General features: G+C 41.9%; 1 protein-coding gene across 20 annotated transcripts in view; it reads right to left on the bottom strand.

The window, feature by feature from the left end:
* The window catches only part of nfixb (nuclear factor I/Xb), a 125,195-nt gene that overhangs the window by 59,271 nt on the left and 38,904 nt on the right, over window positions 1-27,020 (bottom strand). The window contains exon 5 of one of the 20 annotated variants that reach the window (XM_033325324.1): window positions 22,593-23,476. The exons of the other annotated variants lie outside the window; for them this stretch is intronic. Within the exon in view, the coding sequence (XP_033181215.1) occupies window positions 23,394-23,476 (83 nt within the window). The 3' untranslated portion in view covers window positions 22,593-23,393. Of the gene's footprint in view, window positions 1-22,592; window positions 23,477-27,020 lie in introns of those variants that run through there. 20 annotated transcript variants of the gene reach the window in all.

Here is a 27,020-nt window from a genome sequence, read left to right as displayed (position 1 = left end):
AAACCAGCCTGGCACTGACTCTCAGCCTGTGTAATCATGTGTAACAGCCTGTGCTAAGTACGTTTGCTAAGGTCATTAGCATATGCATGATGAAAGCCGATCATCAGTGGACCTATCAGCTTACATCAAAATTAATATGAGCCACACAAACTCTCTCATGTGACATTTTGTCTCTACCATCCCCCTCCCATCTCTCTCAGTCTGCTTTTCATTTTGCCTCTAGCCTCCTAATGGCTCAAGTGAGATAATTCTTTTTGGAGAACGTACCGAATAACCCCTGTGAGTGTGTGTGAGTGAGTGAGTGAGTGTGTGTGTGTGTGTGTGCCTTTGCATATGTATGTGTGCATATACGCATATGCATGCATAAAAGTATGTGAATGTGTGTGTTTCGTCTGTGAGTAATTCTATGCTGCTCTGAGCTGAGCAGTGGGCTGTTTCAGGCTGCGGTCTAAGTTCAATAAGCCAGGTTTGACATATGCTAGCATTCTGTACAAACACTGTCCAGTGGTCGGCCCTGTACCCTAACCCTGTTATTATGACTGCTGTGCATGTGTGTGGGTCTGTGTGTTTCTGTTACAGAGAGAGCAAAAGCACCAGAAAGAAAAACAGAACAAGAGATGGCAACTAAGAAAATACAGTAAGACCAGCGAGAAGCATAAATGGGTGTGCAGCCCAGAACTAAAAATGTTAAAATATCTTCTTCAAAAAATACACATTAAAAAAAAAAAAAAAGCTGGGGCTAGTGTAGGGATATGGTAGGACCAGGTAAAAATGAAAATAAGTCAGGGTATAACAAAGTAAATAAAGACAGTCGCTCAGCCCAAGACCAGCAGGTGGCCCCAGACATAAACAGGGTTATCACAGGTAGAGAAGCAAAGACAACTTGAGATACAGTGTTAACTCGAGGTTGTGTAAATCCTGACATACCTCTGCTTTGTTTAGTCTGCGCAGAATGCACTGTGGGGGAAAATGGGTTATCCAGACAAGATCAGTCCAAAAACAATGTGACCTTTATGGATGCTTTGGAAACCAGACGTAAATAAAATGACCAATTCTTATCCATACTCTAAGATCACAACCTAATTTGTCGCTATGGAAAACAGCCCAGCCGCATCGTTAAAACTTGGATCTTGATATAGCATGTAATGAAATTCACCAAATGGAAAAAGTGAATTGATTCAGTGGTCTAAGAAACTAGCAATGATGTTAATCCAGAAAATTAACTGTACTTTACTGTGCTCTAATCTAATTGACCAGCAAAGGCCATCAGATAAACGTTCGTTCTGTGTTTCTTCCACATCCTATGAGTTAGTGCCCATCTGCCTGCCATCCTACCCTTCCCCTCTCACCATCAACCCAATCAGCTAACTAAAAGCCTGTCCTACCTGCCCGCCTGCAGTAACAAACTCTTTGTCTAACAAACTGCTTGCTTGTTAATTGAGAGCCTCTTCCCCACATTACAACCTGACTAACCCTCCACTTGTCTCACTTGAAGTCTACCAAACATCAGCTACGCTGTTTTACTGGTGGCTCTCCCATAAAGACCTACGGAGTGTCAGCCTGCTTGCCTGCCAGCTTGCTGCTCCCATAAAGATGTAGGAATGAGGGAGCAATCTCATTAGGGAAAGATTAGACCAACATCTGTTTGCTGTCCCGATGCCACGGCTGCTGGTGCTGCTGCTGCTGTGGAGCTATGATGAGTGGTAATGCTACTTCCACGGTACTGTACCAGCTAACATTCACACAAACACACCCACATTCCACATAATCTAAGCTGTTATGAGATACTAATCACCGCTGTCACAGGCTTGGACTGGGAGGGTAAGCAGTGGCTTGACCAAGAGTCTGTGCATGTGTGTGGACAGCACACACACATTTGTACACTACTGTATGGACCAAGCCCACAAACAAGTCCCAAAACACCCAAGGGAGATGAGTAACAGACCAAAGACAGCATGCAAAGAGCTCTAATGTTATGAGAGAGAGAAAAAAAGCAACAAGTGAGTGAGAGACAGAACTAGGGAGGGATGGAGGGAGAAAAGGAAACACGTGAGGAGGTTAAATGTAACAGAGGGTTTATTGTTTGTGGTTCTGTGGGGAGGGAACGAAGCGAGCGAAGAGGGAGAGGGAGCAGGGTGAGGGGAGGAGACAAGGAGGAGGGAGACAGTAGGAACACAGCGTTGGCAGAGGCCAGAACGTCAGGCAGACCTGCTCAGTCAGCCTTGAGACTGGGGCCTCCCTACCAAACAACCAGCACTGTAATCAGACTAATGCTGCTCAGGAGACAGCCAACACACTGGAATCAAACAACTATGGCAAAAAGATTAAATGCTGAGCAATAAGGAGGTCAGCTTTCAACAGTCAGGCTGCTCACAGAGTACACTCAAAACACAAAACACTTGGCTCTGGATAACAACCTCTCAGAACTTACAAGACCTAAAAATACATACTAACCAGGTTGTAAGCAATCAGCTTACAAACTTTTAAAAGATACTCAATCTTTAAAGAAACATTTATTAGCTTCTGTGGTTTTGTGTTGATGAGAACATTGGCAGCATGAATGCCAGTCTCGGTCCAATAAAGAAAAATGAGGACGCAGTTAGATTAGCTTAGCTAAAGACCAGAAGCAGTGGTGGAAACAACCGGGCTGGCTTTATTAAAGTTTAAAAACACAACTACCAACACTAAAACTGACTATTAACATGTTACATCTCATTTGTTGTTAGAACAGATAAATGATGACTGAATGGCAAATTGTGGTTTTATGTAAAGTTAAATTAAGAAATGAGCTCCATGTAGCCACAACCGCAACTTGTCATTTTTATGTTCTTTATGTAGGGATTAAACAAAAGAGACACAATATGTGACTTGGAGAGCTATTTTGTGAAAATAGACAAAGCCAGGCTAGCCCTTCACCCTTGTTTCAAGCACACTTTTTTTAACTTTACATTAGCATGACATTGTTTTTCCACTTGAAAATTCAAATGAGAAAACTGAATTTAGTGAGTTTATATTTGCTGCATTCCTCTAAAATTAAACTGTATCCTGGTTCAGTAAAATGGTCCTGGATCAGGGTTGAACACACAAATTAGTTTTTACTCTCTAACAAACATCATATTCTGTTAGAGCTCAACGACCAATATGTCCAGTATACATGCAAAGCGACTCACAGCCGTGGGAAGACAACCAACACCTAATGATACACAAAGGGTCAGAGTGGTTTCTTTCTTTCTTTCTGCCTTTCTAACTCTTGCATTCACTTGTGTTCTCCATCTTTGACAGATTTTAAGTAAGTACCAGCAAACAAGCAATTATTTCTGGCAGGCAGGGCCCGTCTCTCTTCCAAAAGACATGCAGCAGAGGGAGAGGGGGTGGATGAAATCACCCTAACAGATGTGATTTAAATCAATATTATATTATATGTGCCTTTATTTATTTAAAAAAGTAACACAGGGAACCAAACCAAAAAGGGCCCAATGATGACTGCTGCCCTTCACTTGACAGAATAATTGCTTTTAATACATCAGGGTTTTTCATATTTTCATTTCCTTTACCCCCTGCTTGTTCTTCTTCTGTGTTTCTGCAGGTCTGAGCAATCCCCTCGATGTTAAAATAATATCAGTGGAAAAAAAAAAAATTCAGCTGAGCTGTCAAACTTAGAGTTATAACACGAACCATCTGGTGGAACGATGGAGGTAAACAGGCGCAAACAGAAATGGGCTGGGAGGAAGAGGAGGGGTAGAAAGAGAGGCAGCCGAGGGAGGAGAAAAGAAGCAGAGATCTTCAGAGGGGAGATGGGGTGAGATAAGCTGACTGTTACGGAGGAGGAGTTGGAGTAATGCGAGATGGAGCTGGTAGGGGGAAAAGGAAAAATTTGAAAACTTGGATGTGACAGAAGGTAATGATGGAGGATGAAGATGAGTAGGTGGAGAGACGAATAATTGAGAGGGGAGGGGGATGGAGAGGGGCACAAAAATGTTGTGTGGGACCAAGTTAAGGTGTTGTAGTCGAGAGGAGGAGTGGGATCAAACATGTCAGTACTGTATCCATTACAGCAGAATATAGGACAATATTGGCTTCATTCCAAATGGCTATAAAAACAAAAGTTAGCTTGCAGGCACTGTAACACACTTCCATTTATCAAATAAATCTAACAACCTCAACAGGTTTTAGAGAAGCGTCAGAAATGGATCTATTCACTGATATTTCTATTATTTACATTTAAAGCATTTACCTTTATCTAATTTGAGTCTGCAAAATGGCAGATTATGCTGAACAACAAAATGTTTGGTGTCAGAAAAATGATTTCTACAGTATCTGCCCATGGCAAATAATGTTTAGGATTAGAGAAGACATCAGGGCGATGGTGGTTAAAAAAAAAAAAAAAAAAGAAGATAGTTAAAGGTACCCAATGTAGTCTTTTGATTACCACTGGTTCTGCAGAGTAATGTTTTAACTGTTTGTATCAAACTTTGCAGCAGGATCCATTTTCTTATGTGATGCAATTCACAGTACTGCCACAGGTTCACATTGTTCCGCTAACCAACAGTTGGCAGCAATAACACAGAAAGAAAAGTACCAATGTGCCAACAGAGGCATTAAAAAGAGAAGACTACTAGCCAGCAAGCATAGATGCAAACAATGTGGGATTGAAAGTATTTAAAAATTGTGCTTTGCAAGTTTTTTTTGTTTGTTTGATTTTGAGGAAGAGGGAGATACATTTAACATGTTTCTCAGCTTCAAGGATACAAACAATGTCTTCACTGAATGAAACTATAACTTTGTTTGTTTGCAAAATAACTCCACAAGGCGTCTAAAAGATCGAACAATTAAGGCCAGGGAAACATTGTAGTTATGGTAAACATAGCGTATACAAAATAAAAAGCATTCATTTTTGGTCTGCAGGAGGACAACAGCAGACCCTCCTGCACAAAGACTGGAAGAGCTACTTCCTGCATTAGCACTGAATAGTGACAGTGCACATAAATGTCGTGCGAAACATTTGTCAAATAATAACACCATTTACAGACATCTGTAACTATAAGAAGTGAGTAAGGCCACCAGTGTCCATAGCGTAGGCCTGTCTCAACTGTGGTCTCTTAAAAGGTGGCAGGACCACATGAGAAGAAGAAAGGCTTTTTTGTACTTTTTTTTTTTTTTAAGGATAGCTATATAAAAAGAAACATATGGAAAATATGTGTTTCAGTGATGTGTTTGGAAACACAAATATCAGTACAGAGGTATCTTACCTTTTGTTGAGATAGGAGCAGGGCAACAGCAGAAACATGGAGGAAGAAAAGAAAAGACATATTAACATTAAAGTGTCAGTAAACAGTTCATTTTAATAATTATTATGGTATAACAGCTACTAAACATCAGCATGTTAGCACTGCCACTGTGAGCATGTTAGCATTTAGCTCAACGCACAGCTGTGCTCGAGTCCCAGAGCTGCTAGCACGGCTGCAGACTATTACCCTTGTTTCTTTCTAGAGGGAAAATGCTGGTAGGTAATTGACTGAGGCTGAGTGTGTCAACTTTATCTGTGCTGGCACAAACTGGAAACAAGAGATCTCCTTGCTATTCCACAGGTAAAAAGAATGCCTTAATGCAGTTGTCTCAGCACCCTCCTTCATGATGTCAGTGACTACCCCCCTCCCTTCTCTTTATATATTCCTCCTTGTCGTGGCTTGGCCCGTGTCAGGTGACACAGGAGCTGATGAGGCTTGACAGAGGGTCAGCGACCTCACTTCCTATTCTAATTGGTCCTGGGTGATAAACCTCCCCCCTGGGACATGGGGAGATGTGGGTTTGGTGGAGCAGGGAGGAGCATGGAGTGGTGGAGTGGGGTGACTAACGGAGGTCTAGTGAGGCCTCTTCTAACTCAAGCATTTGGTAATGCGCTAATTAATTTTAAGAGTTCAACATCCCCTTTCTGGCCCTCACTAGAAACAGATGTTCAGCAGGAGGGGAGGGCAAAGGGTTGGTGGTTGATACAGCGAACGCTGCCTAGAGAAACCCAGATACAGATCTTCAGAATAAAAAAGAAGAGAGAGTAGAGGGTGACACAACAGCAGAGAAAATATTCCAAAGGATTTGATTTGCTTTGCTATCACCCTCTCTGACAGGTGAAGCGGATGACAGTGCAATTTCACACCTCACTGAGCGAACGACAGATTCTTCTGTGTTAGCAAGGAGGAGAACAAAACATCCTCCTGAGGAGCTGTTCACATGTACTACACATGCACATACATAAACAGAATGCAACAGAATATATTCTGTTAATACTTTTGGGTTACACCCTGATAAAAACACAATAGCCTATTCAGGAGATTTGTGTGTTCACAATATCAAATGTAAAACAGGGGGAAGATTTGCAACTTAATAAAAGTCAGTAAGGACAGTGTGGGGTGTGCATGCATGTGTGTGCAGGCATGGGGACAGTCGTCCAAACATTCAAAGTTGTCAGTACAGGATAACAGAAGCAAGAGTTTTTCTTGCCTAATATGTCAGTGGGATCTGGAAGTGATCTGTGGCCCCGACATGAAAACAGGAGGGTGGAGGTGGAGGATGTATGTATGTGTGGGTCATTAGACGGATTTAAAGGGGTAAAGGGGGTGGGTGGGTGGCGGAATATAGATATGGGAGGTCCAGGGAGGCCCAGTTGTTGTAACCTCTGACCTTTTGGCACGCTCCAGGGCCTCCCAGAAGCCACTTCAAATACACCCTGCATGGGAGCACTGAGTGCCACAGAGAGAAAGAGAGAACAAGTGGGGAAGGCAAGACTATGCTTTCGTCACAGCCACGGAGCTGCATACTGACGTACACTAAAACCTCCTCGCAAAACAAGCACACTACCTGGTTCGGTTTCTGTTATTTTATTAGCCACAAGTCTAGAAATGCATGTTACTTTGACTGACCCACTTACAGTTCAGCAAGTTTAAAGCTGGATTTAGACTTCTGTGTGGCTGCGTGAATGAGAACATATGTCTCTGCCATTCGGAGAAGGTTGCATAGCAATTGCAATAGGGGGCGCTCAAACAGCAAAGTACAGAAAATGTTGAGGGCAATATATACAAATCAGTGAGGAAGACGATTTCTTTGTGAAAACAAACAGCAAAATAAAGCAGAATGATGGATGAGGAATAAATGTTTATATTTCCTCCATCCTCACTTTGTTCCCAACTCTCTCATCCAGCTGCTCCATTTTATTGTTTGAATGAGCCTTCTGCCTTCTCCTGACCCCCAACAGGAAGTCGGATCAATCAGTCGAAGCACAGCACATGCAGCATTGCACAACGCGTAGTTGAGATTTGGGAGGTGTGGCTGTTGGACCACCTGCAAGCATCAGCAACCTACAATTACCCATAAATTCTTTTGCTGGGTAGGTGCGCAACAATGCCTAAGCTCAGTTGCGGGCAAGTGTAAATTAGCCTTAAAAGGTTAATTCCACCTGAAACCCATCTGCTGTGCATGGCCCTAATCGGTGTTTTTGTTAAATGTCTTTCCAAAATTCTCCTTGTGCTAGGATGGGACTCTGCCCACAGGACAGATTTCCCCACACATACATACCATATACTGTACAAAAAAAAAAAACAAAAAACATCCCTCTCCCAAAACCTCAGTCTTTCTCCTCTTTCACTTCCCTGCAGAGCACCAGACGTCAAAAAAATAAACCTCCCATCTCAATGTCTTTCTCCTCTGCATTTGACTAAGTGTGTGTGGTCTGATTAGTCAGGCCCCTGCAGTGCAGCTCTGACCCAGGGAGTATGTGGTGCAGGCTAGGCTGCATGGGTGGGTAAGTGGGGTGGAGGGAGGTGGTTTGATGATTGTAGTGTGCCAGCATGTGGAAACGCGATATAATCGCGAGCTGTCAACGTCCAGTAAGAAAGCAGACCCAGTGCGCTGCTGTCACGCTAACTCCATCCTGGCCCACCTGATCCCCCAATTCCTCTCATAGTCCTGCAGCTATTTCTGACCTATGTAAAAAAACACTCAACAGTTGACAGGAGGCTATCATCAGTCCTGTTGACTAACAAGTGCACACACACACAAATCTATATAAACATATGCACTGGTTTACATAAGGTGATGCGTGCACAATATTAATCCAGTACACATAAGGGAATTCCCTTCCATCTTAAGCCTCCTACAACAGTAGTACACACTTCCAAAAGACTGAGGGCAGAGGGAGTGTTGCTCATTTACTTTGGCTGTGTCAGCAGGCAGCAGCCACCTTGGCCAGACCAACTCTTCCTGGGTCTATCATGGCCCAGGGAGCAGTAACAAAGCACACAGCAATACAGAGAAAAAATAGGCGAGAAAGAAAAGAAAAAAAAAGGAGAAGCACCTAAGTATCATTTAAAGTACTGTACTAAGAATGATTTTGAGATATCTGTACCTCCATGTATTTCTGTTTCCATTTGATTCCACTGGAATTCTTCAGAAGAAAGTAAAATACTTCTAATTTAACAATATTAGTTTAGTTGGTTTGGTTCTTCAAATTTTTATGCCAGTAGGGGTTTGAATACAATACCTTTACTTGTAACTGAATACACACTTTTAATTCTGTAACAATTTTAAAAATGCCATGAATCAATGAAGAAAACAGATTAGGAGAAAGTGAAGAAGTGAAAGAGAGGGCCTGACAGGGACTTGTATTTTCTCTGAACAATTTGAAAAACACTACATCTCCAGCCAAAGGGTAAAAACACATGATGCAGATCATGACTCTAGGCTGATTAATACTAGAGCTGAGCTAGAGTGGAAAAGTGGGAAGGGGGGCAGCATTTTTCCTGACAAAATATGATTGTAATGATGTTTGAGAAAGGCCCAGCAGCCGAGAGTCTGTAAGAGACCAGCCAACACGCAATACAAGAGATGATGGTGTGGTCAGAGAGGGACAGGGAGGAAAGATTTTAGTCACTTAGTCCTTCATTTCCTGTGAAGGCATGCTAAAGAATTCAGCAATGTGCTGCAAATGTTTCATGAACAACTGCTGTCCATATTGGTGATCACAACTGGCAACATTCCCCAACTGGGTTGATTTGGGCTCGACACTCAACAGATTGAGCTGTGTGAGTCTGCGTGTGCTCACCATCGCACATGTTCAAACTGTCATACCAGTCATCTGCTCGGCGCTCTCTGCATACACTGGGCACACACGTACACACACGGAGTGAAATATTGACACAAGCTGCTGGAAGCCTGGCTATTTTGTGCAGCAAAATGCAGGAAAGGCCTTGTCTTTCAATCATTCAAATCTTGGCCTCTCTGGTTCTGTTTTGGTTAATGTCTTGCTGCTTTCGAGGACCTAAATTCGTAACACATGCTAAATGTGTGCACTCATGATAATGCAAGGCAATCTGGGTAAAGGCACATTGTTATGCATGCATTAAGCCTGCAGGGCCAGGGACGCTGATTGAGGCTCTATGAGATTTAGAGGAAACAGGTCCTCAGCTTTGACCCCCAGATTATTGGTTTCTCTATAAGTACAGGCCCTGGAGAATATCCCAGTGACCTATAATGACAAACACTATGAATTTTGGAGTCAATGAGCTTAACAAATGTTAACAATGCAGTCCCTCTCGCCAGTGCCCCCTTTTCAGCCCCCAACCACTGGGACCATTGGAGCAATTAGTATAATGAATGTGGTTTTGCTGGTAGGTAATCACATACTGTACGGTGCAGGCCCCAATCCACACATACAGGCACTAGGTTATGAATGCATTGGTTTCATTACAGCCACCCCCCCCCACAAAAAAAAAAAAAAAACAAAAAAAAACACTCCCTCCCACTTGCTTTCTCTCTCTCTCTTTCTCTTCCTTGCAAGCTCATCTCCTAACTTCTACACCCTTCCTTTCCGCTCCGTTCAAATCTAAACAAAAGACACATCTGGTCTGTCTCTTACCCCCCCCCCCTTTTCTCCCCTCTCGCTTGCTTTCTCTTTAACTCCCTCCTTGTTTCTACTCAGGCTTTTTCAACTGTTTCTACACCATGAGAGCAGCACTTTGTTGGTGGGAAGAGTCGGGTGAAGGAGCTTTGTTGGAGGGTCAAAGACTCAACTTAAGACCGTCTTTGGAGCCTAACTCACCCTAACCCCATGTACACAACTTTTATCCAATTTGCCCTATAAGGATCAAACTTCAGTGAACTACACTAGTGGCCACCTAACTTTTCGGTCAATCAGGATGAACACAAGGACTCTAGCTTAAATGTTGTGCACTGGGTGTATGATTTTAAACTGTAGGGTATTTAGCACTATTAACTATGTAAAAATTGTATTTTCATGTTATTTTATTTAATGAATCTGAACTGTCTGCATTAAGATCAGTTTGGTAAATTCTGATCTATTCGTTACTTTTAGCTATTCCATGCCAATACTTTTAGCAAACTTCATTTTCAGTTTTTATTCCGCTATTTTAGTTAATCATGTCAGCTATTTTATGAATTTCACTTAGCTTTGTCAAATATTTATCCATAGCTTTGCCTTTTAACTGTACATGGGTACCTTTATTTTAATGTGTGCATGCTAACTGGTTTTCATGCATTTTCTGTTGCAACTCTTGCAACATGTGGTGTTCAGTGGTTACAGGGTTAATCAAATCATAACTTCTCTTTTTTCAAATTAGTTGAACTACGCCACAATTACCTTCTGGCATCTGCACAAGCACCTCCTGGGGAATCACGAAACTACAGAATTTTCTCAGCCTGTTTTGGATGAAAGCAAGTCGTGCAGAAAGCATAAGAGAAGTGCAACTTCAATACTAGCTCCATCTGTTGAAACTGTGTCACAAGTAGAACTGAGGGCATGTTGCTACTCAAATTTAGAACTATTGATTATCTTCTCAGAAGATAACCTCTTTCACCCATTGTGCCTGGTCACAGCCCTCGGGGAGTCTCCGGTCTCCACTGAGCCCACTAACGCTGTCAGACACACAAACGAAACTGAAAATGTGCAGAGCAGGTAAAAAAAAAAAACAACAAAAGGCTTCAATATCTACATGATTGTTACGCAGGTGTGTGCATGTTACCCTCAACCCCTACGCTGCAATAATTTCACATGAAACACATATTGACTATCACATTTACATTAAGGTTCAATTATCAAACCGTCCTTCCCAGTAGGATCACAGGGATCACCATGACTCACAACAGTCTCACTTTTGCCCACGAGCTGTCAAACTACGGCAGACAGCTTCACATCTGGACCCAAGGTGCTATTTTCCAAACAGCAGTCATCTTCTACTGCCCTTTTTGCTTTGTTGTTCACTTTTATTAATCATGATCCTTTTCCCACTCTCAGTTCCACATCGCTCGATTTCTCCCTCCTTCAGTTTTATGTAGAAAAACATTCCTGGTGTTCTACTCAACTCCAGTGAAACCTGGTGCTTATTTTCAGTACCCTAAATTGATAGCAAATGTGAGGACAGATCCCTCCTCTCATTCACTCTTCTCCCCCCCTCCTTTTTTGGCAACAGTGAGGATACGTGGAACATTTTTGTGACCATACTGAACTCTGGGGTTTTATGTTTTTGAAGGTGTTCTCCTTTATATTCAGCTGCATGTATTTTTGTAGAATTTCTGAGAAGAGAAAGTCTACAGCCTCAGAGTCTCCTTGTGAGCAAGACTGAGTCATAGACTTTTTCAATAAGCCCCCCACAGCATCGTGAAAACCAAACCTGGTTAGCCTCAGCTGTCTTTACCCATAATTCAAAAATCACTGTGTTTGTTTTCTCTTTTTGCAACTCTCTTCCCCTTTCACTCACTTTCCCTAACTCTGTAAGTGAAACCCCAACTGGTCTCTTCATTTTGATGCAGCCAACTGAGTTCTGCTGGACCAAAATGCCCTCTATTGTTATGGATGTGTGCCGGGGAGAGAAACAGAGCCTCATGGATTGTCCCTCTGTGGGTAAAGATTATAATGGTTTTGATTAGAAAATGGGGGAAGAAAAACCAGTCAGCTCCTTGTGAAGTCTGTTTTTGTTTCAAATGCAAAGGCAAAGGTGTATATAACGTTCATGAAACCATCTTGTAAACTGAACTTAAAAATGTTGCCCTTATGATTTTTTTTCCCCATGTATGCAGACATTGCACAAATCAAGTTACTAGCCACATGCAAGACAACATGACAGCCAATGCAGTTGTTTTCAGTAGTTATGTGTAAAGGTGATTCATACTGTTCATGAGCCAGTCATAAGGCCACACTCATTTATGTGCTTTTTCTTTCTGCAGTGCTACTGTTGCCTTCGTTGATGTATTATGAGAGCAGGATATTCTGTTCAGCCAATTTTTCCTAGTGGCCACCCATGGTACTGCACTGAAAAATCCATGTAGGTCCAAAAAGCATTTTCTCCATAGACCAAGAATATTAACTGTTGACAGAACACCCTGAACAAGAAACCATGTCAATTATCACTCTTTGTATTAGGACATTTTAATCCACAGAAGGCAGCAGGGGAAACACTAATGCACATGTGTAGTAGGCCCCATAATGCAGTAGAATACTTCAGTGGGGCTGAAAAGGACCCTCTTGTATGCAAGCATCTAGCTCTCATAATGCATCCATGGTAGTCTGTCATCAGTTTGGCAAATACCAGCCAGCGTAGCTCACTGTAGTGAGGAAAAGCTACTACACTTTGCAAAAGTTAGGTGCCAGCTAAAGCTAGCTATAGATACATTTACTTTTTCTGTTTCCCTCTCTAATAGATAGTGATTTTGTTGACCTGAAAAGTTGGTGATTCAGTTTATTGCACATGACTAAATAAGGGCAGCAGATAAATGAATAGTGAGAAAAAAGTAAAAGGTAACTATTATAGCTAAGCAAACTGCTATCACATCATAAACAGTAGACGGATGGACACCTAGCAAAAGGACCTTCTTCGTGCCGCCCATGTATTCTGAGTCCCATAGACATGTATGTACTGTAAGCACTGGCTTTAGCAAAGGTTACAGGAAGGTTGTTTTAGACACGTTCTGCCGCCTAGTGGCCAAAATCCAATTCATACAGCTTTTGATTGTTCGTGGGCCTACAGCTAAGGGAAGGTAGTAGGCTAGCTGGTGGTAGCTGAGCTCTGCATGGATGGAGAGCCAGGCCTGCTTGTTTGCATTGGCCAACTTTCAGCATTCCACATGTCTTTGTGATTTTCAGTTCCCTGACCTCAGGAGACCCTCCACGCTACTGTAAGTTATACTCACACCAGGAGCGCACATGGATCAGGAACCCTGAAACTCCATTGGTGCTTGGCTGCTTTCTAAATGCACATGTAATGAAAAATACTGGCCATAACCAGCTGCCACAGCAACTTTACTTCTGAAATATGACTCTGAAGAAGGAATAGGAAACTTCAGCATTTGAGCAACACTGAATAAAAAAACCAATAAGTTATTATGCTGTACCTAAAAATATAGATGGTTTAAGTAGAGCTACAGAGGAGCACAGGCTTACCTAGATGTCAGTAATAAAGCTGCGCAGTAGGCTATTGCGTATCACTGAGTCTGACCTACGTGGTTGCATCTTTTGCTGTCATGCATTGTTAGCAGTCATGGGGCTTCCAAAGCGAATGAAATTAGGAGCTAACAAAGTTAGAGGTGCTAATCACAGACTCATGCTAACTGTCTGGGCAGGAGCACGGTGAAGAGCAAGAGTCCATCTCATTACAGCTGCACCCATAGCTGAATGTGTGTATATATGTCAATGTAATATTCGCTAACCAAATATAAAACCCCGTCCAACAGTTCGACTACACAAGCAGGCTGCATCACTGTATTTACTGTTGGCGTAACTGTGTCAGTGTCACCTTGCCCTACTGCTCCACATTCATCACCTTAGTTGTCACAGCAGGCTGTTTAGCAGAGAATGGCAAAGTGTGCATGGTGCACTGAACTGCATGTGTGATAAGCAGAGTTTAAGGTGAGAAGTAAGAGGACAAAGATAAAGAATGTGGCAAGTTAAGAAAACCCCAAGAAATGAGGATGCAGGCACAAGATTAGAGGTAGTTACAGAAGTGATTAGGGTGAGAGAAGGGAGGAAAGGGGGGAGTTCACAGCCAAATTAAGACGCAAGTAGTGCCTTGGGGCTGATCTAAACAGGATTTACCTGTTGCTGTCCTGAGGTGACTCACTTCACTCATTTTCCCAACACTGCTGCAGGACCTAAGCTCCCAAACACCTTGTTAATTAAGGTGCAGACATGCAAAACATTCTGCTGGTGTGTATGTGTGTGTGCGCACATGCATACACACTTGCAACCTCAATCTCCTTGTACATAAGTCTTTCCACTTGGGTTCTTTTATTGAATTATCTGACACCGCCTCTTTAAAAATCATCATCTCACGAGTTCCCATCAACACAAACTTAATTTTTGTAAACATTTCCAAATGTATACAGCATGTCACTGTGGCAGTCCAACAGAGAACTCTCTGTAACAGCAGCGTGAACACAATCATCCTATATTCTAACCCCTTGCCTGAGGTGGGGAGGCTGATATTCAGTTGGACCAGTTTATTCAGCTTCATTCAGTAGAATAATAAATTATGATCTACAATAAACAAATCATGTCATAAATCCTCAAATCAAAACAGAAGGGTGACAGGTACAGAGGGTAAGGAGTGAAGGCAAAAGGGGAACATTCTAGCAAATGTCAGGACGGCCCCTGGGTAAACAGTCTTTTTGAATTTACATGTTATAACACAGGCCTCCACATATAAACATACACTGAGCATACTCTCATCAGTGGGTCATGCTGGGATATAACCCTACTCTAACCAACCGTATTAATCAAAAAAACAAAAATGATAACTGTCAGCCACACGTGACAAAGATGGGAACAACCAGCTCCAGCTCCCAATTTGTACCCTATGATACACTATTATTGCCTTGAGGGTATGTGTTAGGATGGTTTATAACCAAAAACAAGCAGTCCTCCTATTGCAACAGCAACAGAAATGGAAGTGGGTTTGGATGAGGTAGAAAGCAGGGATGTAATGGAAACAAGGAAGAACACAGTCAGGAAGAGGGTAAAAAATGAGGGGAAGAATAAGGCGGAGGGGAGGGGGGGGAATGTAGAGCAAGAAAGTGAAAGTTGTCATAAAAGACAGCAATAAGAAGCCTCAGTGCCACCCAGTGACCACATCAAGGCTTCTGTAATGACAGAGTGTGCAGAACACATGTCTGCCTGAGTGGGGGACTTGTTTGTTTGTGTGTGACACGTGTGCTCCCTTCAGTCTGCGCTAAAAATGGCTTAGTTAACCAAGTAATATCATTCTCAGCGTGGACATGCACAGTACATCATTTATACCACAAAACAACACAGGCACACACTCAATAGCCTTTAATTTAGACTGTATTACACTCATTCCACCAATGTAGGCACATGTACTTTACTGTTCAGAGTACAAATTAAAAAAACTAGTTCCTCATACTGTATATCTTAGAGAACAATCCTCACCTCTTTTTTTGTGACCACTTAAAAAGAACTGATCACTATGTATTTCATAGGTTATGGCCTGGGAGCAGTTCAACAACCTTGAACACTTCACGCTGTTTTGGTATACAGCACTGTGCAAAAGTGTAAGGCACTAAGATACACAGGGGATGCTTTTAATACAAATCCCATCAATAGTTTTTTGTTTATCAGTAACTTAACGCAAAGTGCATTAAATGGAACCAAACCTAAACCTAATCAGTATCTGCAGCTCTCCCCTTTGCCCTTAAAGCAGCAGCAGTTCTTTTTGGTTTGACTACACACAGTTTCTCCTGGTACTGTGCAGCACCTTGAAGAAGCTGCTGCAGTTCTTCTGTAGATTCAGGCTTTCCCAGTGTCTTTTGTCTCTTCATGTGGTCCATGCTACCCAGATCAGGGCTCTGTGGGGATCAGGCCATCTGCTGCAGGAGTAGTGGTTCTTCTTGCCTCTGAAAATAGTTCTTCATGAACTCTTATTTGTTCTTGATAGGCTTGTCTTCCTGCACAATGAACTTGGGATCAATCAGACACCTGATGGTGTTGTGTGAACATCTAAAGTAACTAGCCCAGTGCTGCATATGCGGTGACTGATAGTTGCCCCATATCCTGCTTTCCTTTGGAGCACTGATTGTCCACAAATCCTAGTGAAACTGCAGAGCTGGCTGATAATTCTGTGTGGATCCATCACTATGAGAAACCTCTTACAGATAATCACCTTGTACCATTGTTAATATGAAATGCAGCTTTACTGCCAGACCTTTAACTGCCAAACAGCAGCAGTCGTGTACACAAGTGAAAACTATGGGCTAATGATGAATGCTAAAACACTGTAATGGGAGCACAAATGAGAAAAGTAATTAAATGTTCAAAATTACTCAATAGTAACTCGGTAATGTGTATCTTAACTTTCCTAATGGTAGCTAAAATTACCCACAACTGAGTACTGATCATACTAGGCAAAACTCACAGGAGATGTTTTCATCAGCATATCACTGGGGATTTAACATTTCCCAGCATAATTGTATTAGCCAGGGCCGAAAAGTACTTGTTTGCAATGATTAAAAGGCTTTTTCTATGAATGGATGTTGCTTCACCTTCCTGCATACCTTAATGTCATAGACGACAGAGCATTTACCCTTATAAAAACAGATGAGATTTATTCCAAGTAAAACCTGAGAATTTCCAAAATAAAATCAGAAAGTTTCACTCCCATCTGTGATAAACAGTGTGTGTAAGACATGACTGTTTATCAGACATGGACAAAGAAAGCCAGACAGGCAGCAGTGGAGCAATGGAGGGACCTGAACCCAGGAGAGAAAATCCTGTTCTTTTTCACAAACACCTTGTAGAAAAAAGAAGCCTGACCACAAAAGAGGCTCTGTGCTTGGGGCTATTTCAGTTAAAAGTTCTAGCCAGGACAGATCCACCAAGAGCCCAAGCGAGATGGAAAAAGAGAAAGAGGGGGCTTTATTTGGTTAACAACTTCCACGAATCGGCGTGGGGGAAGAATGTGTGTAATTTGGCAGTGTTTGTTTTGCATTAGGATATAAAATATGTTGCGATTACTTCATCAAACATCTGAAGCCCAATGAAAAGGAGAAGTGCGAGAGCTGAGAAGGAGGGAACCACATTTTTTTGTAAGTTGGGTTTTGCGTAACATATCAGATGTGTCTCACTGGGATGCTGGTTTCGGCACAGTGAAAAAAAATGTAAGCCCAAAAAAAAAAAAAAATGCTACGGTGCCAAAAAGACAGACTCAATCAGCATCAATCAGCAGTTACAGCAAACTATTTGGCAGGGAGATAAGGATGTGCAGCAGTGGTTCCCAATTGATTTTGTTGAATTTACCAACAGAACTGTCAAGTAAACTGAAAATTTCCTTCATTAACACCGTCATTTATTTCAGCCACTTATCCACTATACTTTGTGATCTATTTCCAACCATTTATTCACCACTTTAGTAATATATTCAACCCTTTTATCTATCATTTAAATTTCACCATAAATCTATTGCTTTATAACTACTTCATCTGTTGATATTTATTTTCTTTATTACCTTTTGTCAATTTTTTTCTATTACATACATTTATTCTAATCATGTAATTGCTCTTTTAGGTATTTCACTTTTTATCCATTACTTTAAGCTAACTATTTTAATGTATTAAATCTAGTATTTATAAGGAGTTTCTCATTGAATAGAAAACCATTGCAGGTTGAAAAGTGATGTGACGTGGCACTGGTCATTCAGGGTAAACAATCATTATATTATATATGTATATATCTATATATATATATATATATATAGATATAGATATATACATACATACACAATCAGCAGCTCTCTGTATAAGCCATCTCTTAGTTTACCAGAGTAATCACAGTTCTTATCATAAGGATTTCCCTATGTAGCTGCCAGGATTGTGTAGTTTAAATCTATGCCCAGAGGCAAAATGTTCAATCAGACAAAGGGAAAAATTAAGCAGGTATCGAAAAACTGAAATTTGTCCTCGGGGTTAAGCATAGTCTATATGTTTAGGTCAGAGTGAAGGAAAGTGGGGATAATGGAAACATTTGTGATTCCGTTCAGTGTAAATGTCATCTCCTAAGGGTCAGTTCTACAGCCAGGCTAGAGGGGAAAGTAAACTCGGATAAAAAGAACAGAAACAACAATAAAAGAGCACAGGCAAAAAAAAAAAAAAAAAAATGCAGGGTTTTTAGATGTTCTTGGGGCCAAAACCACAGATAAAAATCTAGCCACAGAATGAAGGCCAGATTGCTCTAATTCACTGTCACCCAAGTTTTTTTTAAACTATGTGGAAAGAGAAGGATTGAGTGTGTCAGATAGAACCCCTATCCTCTTTCCTTCCTGTCCTCCCACACCCACTCCTCTCCTCATTCAGATTTAGTGCTCTTAAATTGTTTGCCCTCTGCTTTAATGGCCATCTCTAGATCATCAGCTCTTAAAATAAACACTGAGGTTTGAATTACCTTCTCTATCACCATTTCACTGAAGCAGAAAACACTTGCAGGGACTGTGGCTCTTTCTGTCTTTACATTAATTCTCTGCGTGTGCTCCCCTTTAAGTCTGGCTTGCTGGAGGAGCGCCCCAAATTAAAGCTGAGCAACAGAAGAATGGAAACTCAAGTAGGGCTCAGAGGCAGGGTGGCCTGTGTCTAATAATACACCAATCAAATGTTACCGCACATCGGGCAAATAACAGAGTAGATCAGCTCCATAGCTCCTGCTTGAGGGATACCAGAAAATACCTACTAATACGTGTACTTCCAATATTCAGCCACTACAAGCCTCATTTTTAAATAATTTGTGGATCATTTCTGAGTGGAAGAGAATTTTGGTAAGATTTCAGGAAAGATGATCGTACAGTTTCCCTTCCTTTGTGGTGACAGATTGTATCCCAGTCAAGGACCAGTGAGGGCCCAGTTGGGGCCTGGTTTACCTCTTCTCCAAACCCTGCACACCCCTCAGTCTAATCCCAGGTCCCATGCCTGTCACAGGACAGCTGGGTCATATCAGTGCACATATATGTTTGTGTGCATCTGCTTGAAAATATGGTAGTTTCTCTTCATGTGTACATACAGGGCCCACAGGCATCAGGTGTGATGGGGGTTCAGGTGCTGCACGAGTCCAGAGAGAACAATCATATGCTCTGCTGCAGACAGTGTTTGTTGTCACTTGGCCCGCTTATATGGTGCACATGAGCATATGCACAGAGGCACACAAGCAATACACTCTCACATTTTTTACACACACAAACAAAATCTAAGAACGTACTTCATACACTTTACTTCTATGGACTGAAATAGAGCCACCAGGGATGTAGGCCTAATCTTTTAAGAGGAAAAACAGACTGCTTTTGAAAGACAAAATGGGAAGGGATGGATGCTCATGTTCACGGACGATAACAATTTAGTTGGACAGCTTAGATGCAATGCTTGTATCAATATATGAAACAGTATGTGAGGCTTCTTGTCATTCACATCATTATAATTTTTAGCATAGAAAGCAATGAGGGGCAATGATAAACTTCTAATCACTTTTCAAACAACCAGAGGCTACAGGTGCAGGCAAGGTGGGAGAAGAATCAGATAATGCACAGGGAAACTGCGATGTGAGAATACATATACATAGCTTTATGCACAGTCCATATACAGGTAACATTACATTTTAAATAGTTCTAATTTGGTGTAGTAAAAATACAGAATGTAATTTTCTGTACTCTTACATCAAATGTGCAAGACCTCTCTGTAGCAAAGAGCAGGATTACCACCAATTAAGAGGCTCAGTGAAAAAAAAAAAAAAAAAAAAGAGGTTTTGCTTTACAATTGTTTAGCAGTTATTTTTTGCCACAAGATGTTGGGCCACCAAACAATGAGGAAGCAAAACCAAAGAAAATACAAGGGCTAAAGTATTTTTGTATCCCTGCAGACAAGTCTTTTATATCAGAGATTCCCCTGTTTTAATTATAAATTATATCTGAGCTGCGATCATAAAGTGTACTTAGAGCTTCTTAGAGGATACAACTCACTAAACCCCCCCTGGACTGAACTAAGCCTAACACAATGTGTAAATACAGTTAAGGGAAAAATGTAGTCTAAAACTGCAGTTCTACATTTTCATGCCACACTTGGTCCAATGAGAAGTGTTTCATATATCCAGAAATGACACACTACACCAAGAGAAACTGACATTAACACAAATGATCATTTAAATCTGAACTCATGCTAAAAAAAAAAACCCTAATGTTGACATAAGTATGTAACAGTTACCTGAACATGACTAAACATAGTCCCAGCATTAATGTATTCATATTCACTTATCCATTTGAGTGTGGGGATGCCTTCTATAGAGGGAAAAGTAATGTGAATGGATTCTACTGGCAAAGCTCTGTGCTCTGGTTGCCCACAGAGTGGGCTGGAGTGCCACAGAAACGGCCCAGCACCGCATGGCCACTCACTGTGCCAACCAGGCCAGTTGCTGACACTCCTTGGATATCACCCAGGAAAGGTACTCTGAGGGGATAATAATAAAAAAAATAAATAAATAATAAAAAAAAATAATCTATGTAGCCATGGCAGTTCTATTCAATGGGCTTTCTGGACAGTCATCCAACAGTAAGGTCGTTTATGCACTGGTTATGGAGCAGGATCACTTTTGTTCTGAGGTTTAAGCCAATGCACCAAACTTTTTTTCAGCACATAAACATATAAAATGTACAAAATTAAAATATGATATTGGACATGTCTTTCTGATAAATAAATTAAAACAACGTAATTTCATAAACTTCATTCCCCCTAATCTCCTTGATATTTTCGTTGCTCACCAGGGAGAAAGAGAGACGGAAAAAAGTGTTTTGCTATCTTCTATGAAATTTATGCATTGAAGCTGCCAAAAAGAATTCAAATGAGTCTGAAATTACAGGCGAGAGAGTTGAGCGCTGACAGTTGACTGGTATAATGAGAATGTTACCATCCAAAATTATGCCTCTGAAACGGAGCTGGCTGTCCATATGAAAAGCAAATGGAGAGAGTGAGTAAAGGTGTCAGGTGATTTTGCGATTTTTGGAGCAGGAGCCCGAAGATTGATTTGAGCACTGTCCTGGACAGTGTCTTCAGAGGAAGTAAGATGAAAGACCTGAGTGTAGAAGGATAAACTGTTAAACAGAAATATGAGATTGAAATAAGTGACGGCTTATTGCTAGAATAGTCCAAATGAACTGCAATAGATGGGCAAAAGCAGCAAAAAAATGCTTTTGGAATCAGTCATTCTAAATATGAAATTCTGCACTGACAAATAGACTTAACTGTAGTCATTATAGTTGACAGGAAATGGTGTTATACTGTCAAATCTTCCTAATCTCTGAGCAGAACTGCAAACTTCAGTACTTACAAGTGGAAAAAAGGAAAAAACAAAACACAGACTTCTTTATTCTCTTCAACGGCTTATTCAAAGTGTAACTCCCTCTCTTCATTTTTTCTTGTCCCCATCTGAGCCCAGCATTTGCTTTTCAGCTGCTCACAGACATGTGAGTTTATTTATTTATCCATTCTCATTAATTAGAACATTTGTGCTGACAAAAACGGAAGTAGTCGCATTAGCACCTAGTTTACTCCCACCTTCCTCTATCGACTCTCGGGATGCAGAAGTTCGAGAAAGAAACAAGCGCTGTGTTTTTAAAGCACTGATAAAGATGAGACACCCAAGTGCAAATGTAGATGCAAATACCCTTGCCAGAATTTCTGAACTTGGCAAAACTGGTTTGTCTAAATATGTCAAGCAGACACCGTAGTTAAGACAAGTCAGTCTGATTAAAAACTGCACGTACAGAGAGCTGGAAAAACTCAATTGTCTTTAAAAACAAAAAAATAATGCAAAAAGGATGGATAAATATGGTGTGTACCTTACAGTCAGGAGCTTTATTCCATACTATGTTCACCATGGGGAACAGGACCCCCCACCCCTGCGACCCCATATATTCACTCTGTTATTTCAGGGAACAAAAGTGGGGCTCTCAAAGCCATGGGTGGATCCATGAAAGGAAGAAAGGAGTCCTGCTCCTGGTCCTGGGTGAATAGGGGCCTTTCACACTTAGAGAGGCCTGTTTACTCTCCCTCAATAATGGCTCTAATTTTCTGATCATTATTCAGTAATTCCATCCACACCCAGCGTTTAACGCTTTCTCCCATCACTCACGACACAATGTTCTTGCCTGCAAAGAGCCTCGGGACATGTTCTTCAGTTCAGTCTTTAATCCTGAAAACCATTTCTTGCTCTGCCTATGTAGACACCTTAGCAAAAATATACCAAAATTATATTCGCGTTAAAGAAATCAATCGGCGCTGTTCACTTGCCAGTATTTTTTCCTCTACATGTGGAATGATTCCCCGTCCTGATTGGAGAGGAGCCGCGCATTGTCCTCCATTTTGTTTTGGACCTAAATCCATAGCAGCCCCATCACACTGAGCCACAATATTCGCTCTGCTAAAACCCAGTGGAAAATACTTTGGAGGAAGAAAAAAAAACAACAACAAAAAAGATAATGTCGTCTTGTAACATGATAGTCATTTTATTCAATGCGTCGACATCTCCACAAAATAAGACCTAAGCAAAATGCTGTGAAGCTCGCTTTCCCTGGCAACCCGCTGTGAGAAAGCATCCACAGGAGTAGTGGTAGACGAGTAAGGGGATGCGCAGAGGGGAAGAAGTGTTAAGCGAAAACAAGGATATGGGGGGAAAAATGTTAAAATGAGACAAAAAGAAAAGGATCAGAAGGAGAGAAGTTGGCAGAGACTGTGTGTCGGTTTGAAAAGCTGGCACCTTCTAAACAGAGATGCGGCTTTGGGTGCCAAACGCTGCCAACCAGCCCCACTAGCCTGAATATCTGCCCTCCCTCTCTCTTTGTTTTCAGCATGGCATTTTGCATCATCTTTCTTTTTACGCTTTTCTTTTTACTTTATATCAGCGCTCAATATCATCTTAACAGCAATAACTGACGTTTATTAGCGTTAAATGACACAAATAAGGCAGCGGGAAAATTAAATGGAGAAATCTATTCATCTATTCATTATTAGCATTCACTTCAAGAATTTTATTTGGGTTATTTTATGTAAGGGGATTTTTGCTTGCGTATAATTACTCTTTTTTTATTTGAAACGGTTTTAAATAAAAATCCACACAGAGACAGGGAACCTCGACAGTGCCGTGCCGTTCCGATCCAGTTTTCCTTATGGAAAGAGCTGTCCCAATTACAGGGCAGTGTCTCCGTGCTCTGCTCCACTGGACCGCGGGAACAAGATGCGAGGCGGACTGATCAGAATCTGGCTGCTGGGAAACAGCCCAGAAAAGATGCTTTCCTCTCCTTTCTACTCCTTTGCTGTCTTCACCTCTCCTCCTCTCCTGCTCTTTGCCCCCCGGCTCAGGCAGCTGAGAAGCCAAGCCACCCCTCCTGTGCACGGATACGTATGTTTTTAGGGGACAGACAGATTTCAGGCCTGGCGTCTGTACAGAGAAAGAGAGGACTGGTCATGCAAATTCACACACTGAAACGAGTCAGTGTTGGAGATCAACATACACAGAATAAGGGAAAATGTGTGCATGTTGTTGCCATTGTTTTACTCATTTTAAAAATAGGAAAACCCATTTGGAAATACCGGGGGAAAAAAGAGCAACGTATACTAAGCTTTTAAAAAAAAAAAAAAGAGCTTAACAGCCTATTTATATTATTGTATGCCTACTACTTTTAATGTTTTTATGCAAATGAAGTCATTTAATTTATTGAGAAATAGATTAAAAGGTGAATAAAAAGGTGAACAGAGCTGAGCTGCTAAATTGCTAAAAGAAACACCATAACATTTATTTATTAACCTTAATTACACAAATAATTAAAAATCACTGTACAGTGAAATTAGGAAATAAAGCTAATCCATGTTGCCCACAATAGGCACTTTCTGGTACAAGGATTTGTTCTATTTGTAAAGCTAAGACCTGACCTTTGTTTCAAAATCAGACTTAATTCAATCATATATTCAGTCTTTTGTGCATCTTTCTCCAGTATTATTCACTAAACTGGATAATTACAGTGAAGCAGTTTGGGCTGCTACCAAGCCCATGGAACTGCTCAGTGGTCGAACATTTAGCATGCTGGAAAGTTGCGAGCGATCTGTTGAAGGACGTCAAATGACTGAAGTGAGCGTCTGCGTAACGGTCCGTGCCTTTCACTGATTTATTTGGATGCCTGATCACACTGGAATAATCTGTTTACCAGTAATTCCTTACACACCGCTCTTTCCTTCCTTCTATGATCCCCAACACACTGCAAAAATATACAACTGGAAAAACCAGGGGCTCTGAAGACAGGCCAAGCTGGGGCTGTTGGAGGCCCCTACGCCTCAGTGCATATTAAAACACCACAGTGTCATTGACGCTGTCCCGTCATGAGAGGGTCTCGCCAAAGCTCAAACTTTATTGGGCGCATTACTTCAAATGACAACAAAGTGTAAGAAAGTTTCCGTTGAAAGTGTCGGACCAGCAGTGTTTTTCACACCAGATGAATGTGGCTCCCTCGGCGCCGACACTCTCTATTTCTCTGTCGGCCCGGGTTACGGCCCAGTGCCAGAAGACCGGAGCACAATTCTGCTCTCCGTCCAGAAATCTCTGCTCTGCACATGGACACAGAGCCAATGAAAAGAAGAGAGTGAGTGTGTGTTTTTTTTCTTTAAACCATTCCAATCCCCTCTTTTCTTATTCTGCAAACACTAACAGGACAACATATCCAGTCTGTACCATAACACTGCTGACATAATCTTTTATGCTTTTCTATACATTTCCTAGTATTGTCACATATATTGTGGGGGGGGGGGGACAAAAAGCACTCTGTCCTGTTTGCTCTCCTTCATTGTGTAAATGCATCTGATAATGTTACCTCTCTCTGAAGCTCAGGATATTGGGCAAAGCAGATAAGATGTGTTTGATGGATGAGCGTGACGTGAAGGCGTTAAGTCTCACAGTCTGTCTGTCTCCATGTCGATCCCTTTCTTTCTTTGTGTCTATTAAAAGATATTCTCCTGGCCATTTGTAACACTGGGACTACACACAGAGACACACTGATGGGTAAATGAACATCTTAGGTTCACAGTATCTCCATAACAACGTGGAGATATGGTGTAATCTGGCATGCACACGCACACAGTTGGCTTTCGGACCTGGCCCAGGCACCTCTCTGGTCTGTCTGTCTCCAGCACAGAGAACAGATACATAGCCTGCGCTCTCAGAACTTCTTTTTATCATAACAGCACAAGTAATGAAAGCCGTATGAGGCAGCTCAGTCTCCAAAGATGACTAATGCTAGAATGTGTGGCTTCGTCAGACTGACAAATATGGAACATGACGCTCAAAAAACATGACCTGGTCCCAAGGTCTTGAGCTGGATGAAGGTCCAAAGAGCACACCTGACGAGCCAGACTTTGGCTTCAACAGACTTGTGATCAAAGATGAGATCAACTCACTGCTGCTTTGCCTGTGTCCCTCTCTCTCTTTCTCCACATCCTTGAACTTCCTAATTGTTTTCATCAGTCAATGAAGCAGAATGAATGTAGAAAAAAACACATGAACCAGTTTTGGGGTCAACTCTCATCAGGCTGGGGCAATCATATCATCTAATCATGCTATATATGTGTGTGTGTGTGTGTGTGTGTGTGTGTGTGTGTGTGTGTGTGTAGTCAGGTAGGTAGTGAGACCTCGCTTTACAGCTGCAGAACAGATAAGAGACTTTGATCTAGCCTCTCACTGCCCCGCCTGGAAGGGCCAAAGTCTATAATTGGACAAAAGCAGAGACACATACTGTACTGTAGGGAAGCAGAAACAGAGGAGGGGGGTTAGTGTGTGTGTGTGTGTGTCTCCTATTCTGTCAATCATGCTGCTTGAAAGCAGAGCCCCCCCTGCAGCTGGCGACAGTGACATCAGTGGGACAAGAGAACTGAAACACCGCGGCAGGGACAGGCGGGTGACACGGCTGCGGTCCAATCTTCGGGCCTGGCAACTGATAGCTTCCGCAAGACACAGACACCCTGGAACTGGGAGCTAAGAATAAAACTGTAATGCTGCCACCCCAAAGGTTAGAACAGAGCCACTGACTGGCTGTCCTCTGTAAACTCTGGTTAACCCCAGCCCGCCTGCTGCAAAGCAGAGCAACTTAAGCCTACAAAGGTGGATGTTTATGTTTTCGTAATTTCCAAATGTTCTCTGTTCTATTCTAGTCGTATCTGCAAGGTGCTGCACAAACGGCTTTTCAGATTGCTGTGGAAAAGCTGAGCAGCGTCAGAACAGGAAACATTCTCCCTCCCACAAGAGAGGACCCGTGCTCCGCAAATGCATTCAACTTTTTTCTTTTTCAGACACAAGCACATGCGGGGAAAAGCAAAAAATAATGCTTCATTTACGATGTGCCCTCTGAGAATCTGCAGCGATATGAGAAGTTGATTATGTACATACAGTATATATATGTACAAAAAGAAATCCAAATGATGCACAAACACCAGAAAGATGAAGGCTCACTCAGTGTATGCACTGGGGTGAGTGGCTGGTGGATTCTGGCACGGAGTAAAAACAAGGCTTTACTCTGAGGGGCACCAGGCTGCGCTGGGAGCTAATCTGAGCCGTGGTTTGCCACGGCGCATTGTGGAACAGGAAGAGGCGCTCACGGAGGCCCTGCAAACTCAAGCAGAGTTACACACTGGGCTGAAAGGAGCCTGGCATGGGGTACTCTGTCACAGAGAAACGCTGCACCTCCCTGCCAACGAGAAGAATTAAAGCCCTGTAACTGTATGCCAGTGTGTGGTAAAAGAACCCTGGATAATAATAAAGGGCAGAAGAAGTGTCTCTAACTGTGTGTGTGGTTGTGTTTGAGACGAGAGAGAGTTGGAGAGCGAAAAAGAGATCATGCAGTCAATGTTTCCACCTGCCATTACCTGAATTCTGGCAATAGTCATCTGGCCTGCAACTGTTAAATAAATCAACACAAAAAGGCAAACATATCTGCATATTA

Source organism: Mastacembelus armatus, chromosome 8 (genome assembly GCF_900324485.2).
Source record: "Mastacembelus armatus chromosome 8, fMasArm1.2, whole genome shotgun sequence".
NCBI lineage: Eukaryota > Metazoa > Chordata > Actinopteri > Synbranchiformes > Mastacembelidae > Mastacembelus > Mastacembelus armatus.
Note: the sequence above shows the minus strand (reverse complement) of the source record. Positions and strands in the feature narration are given on the sequence as shown.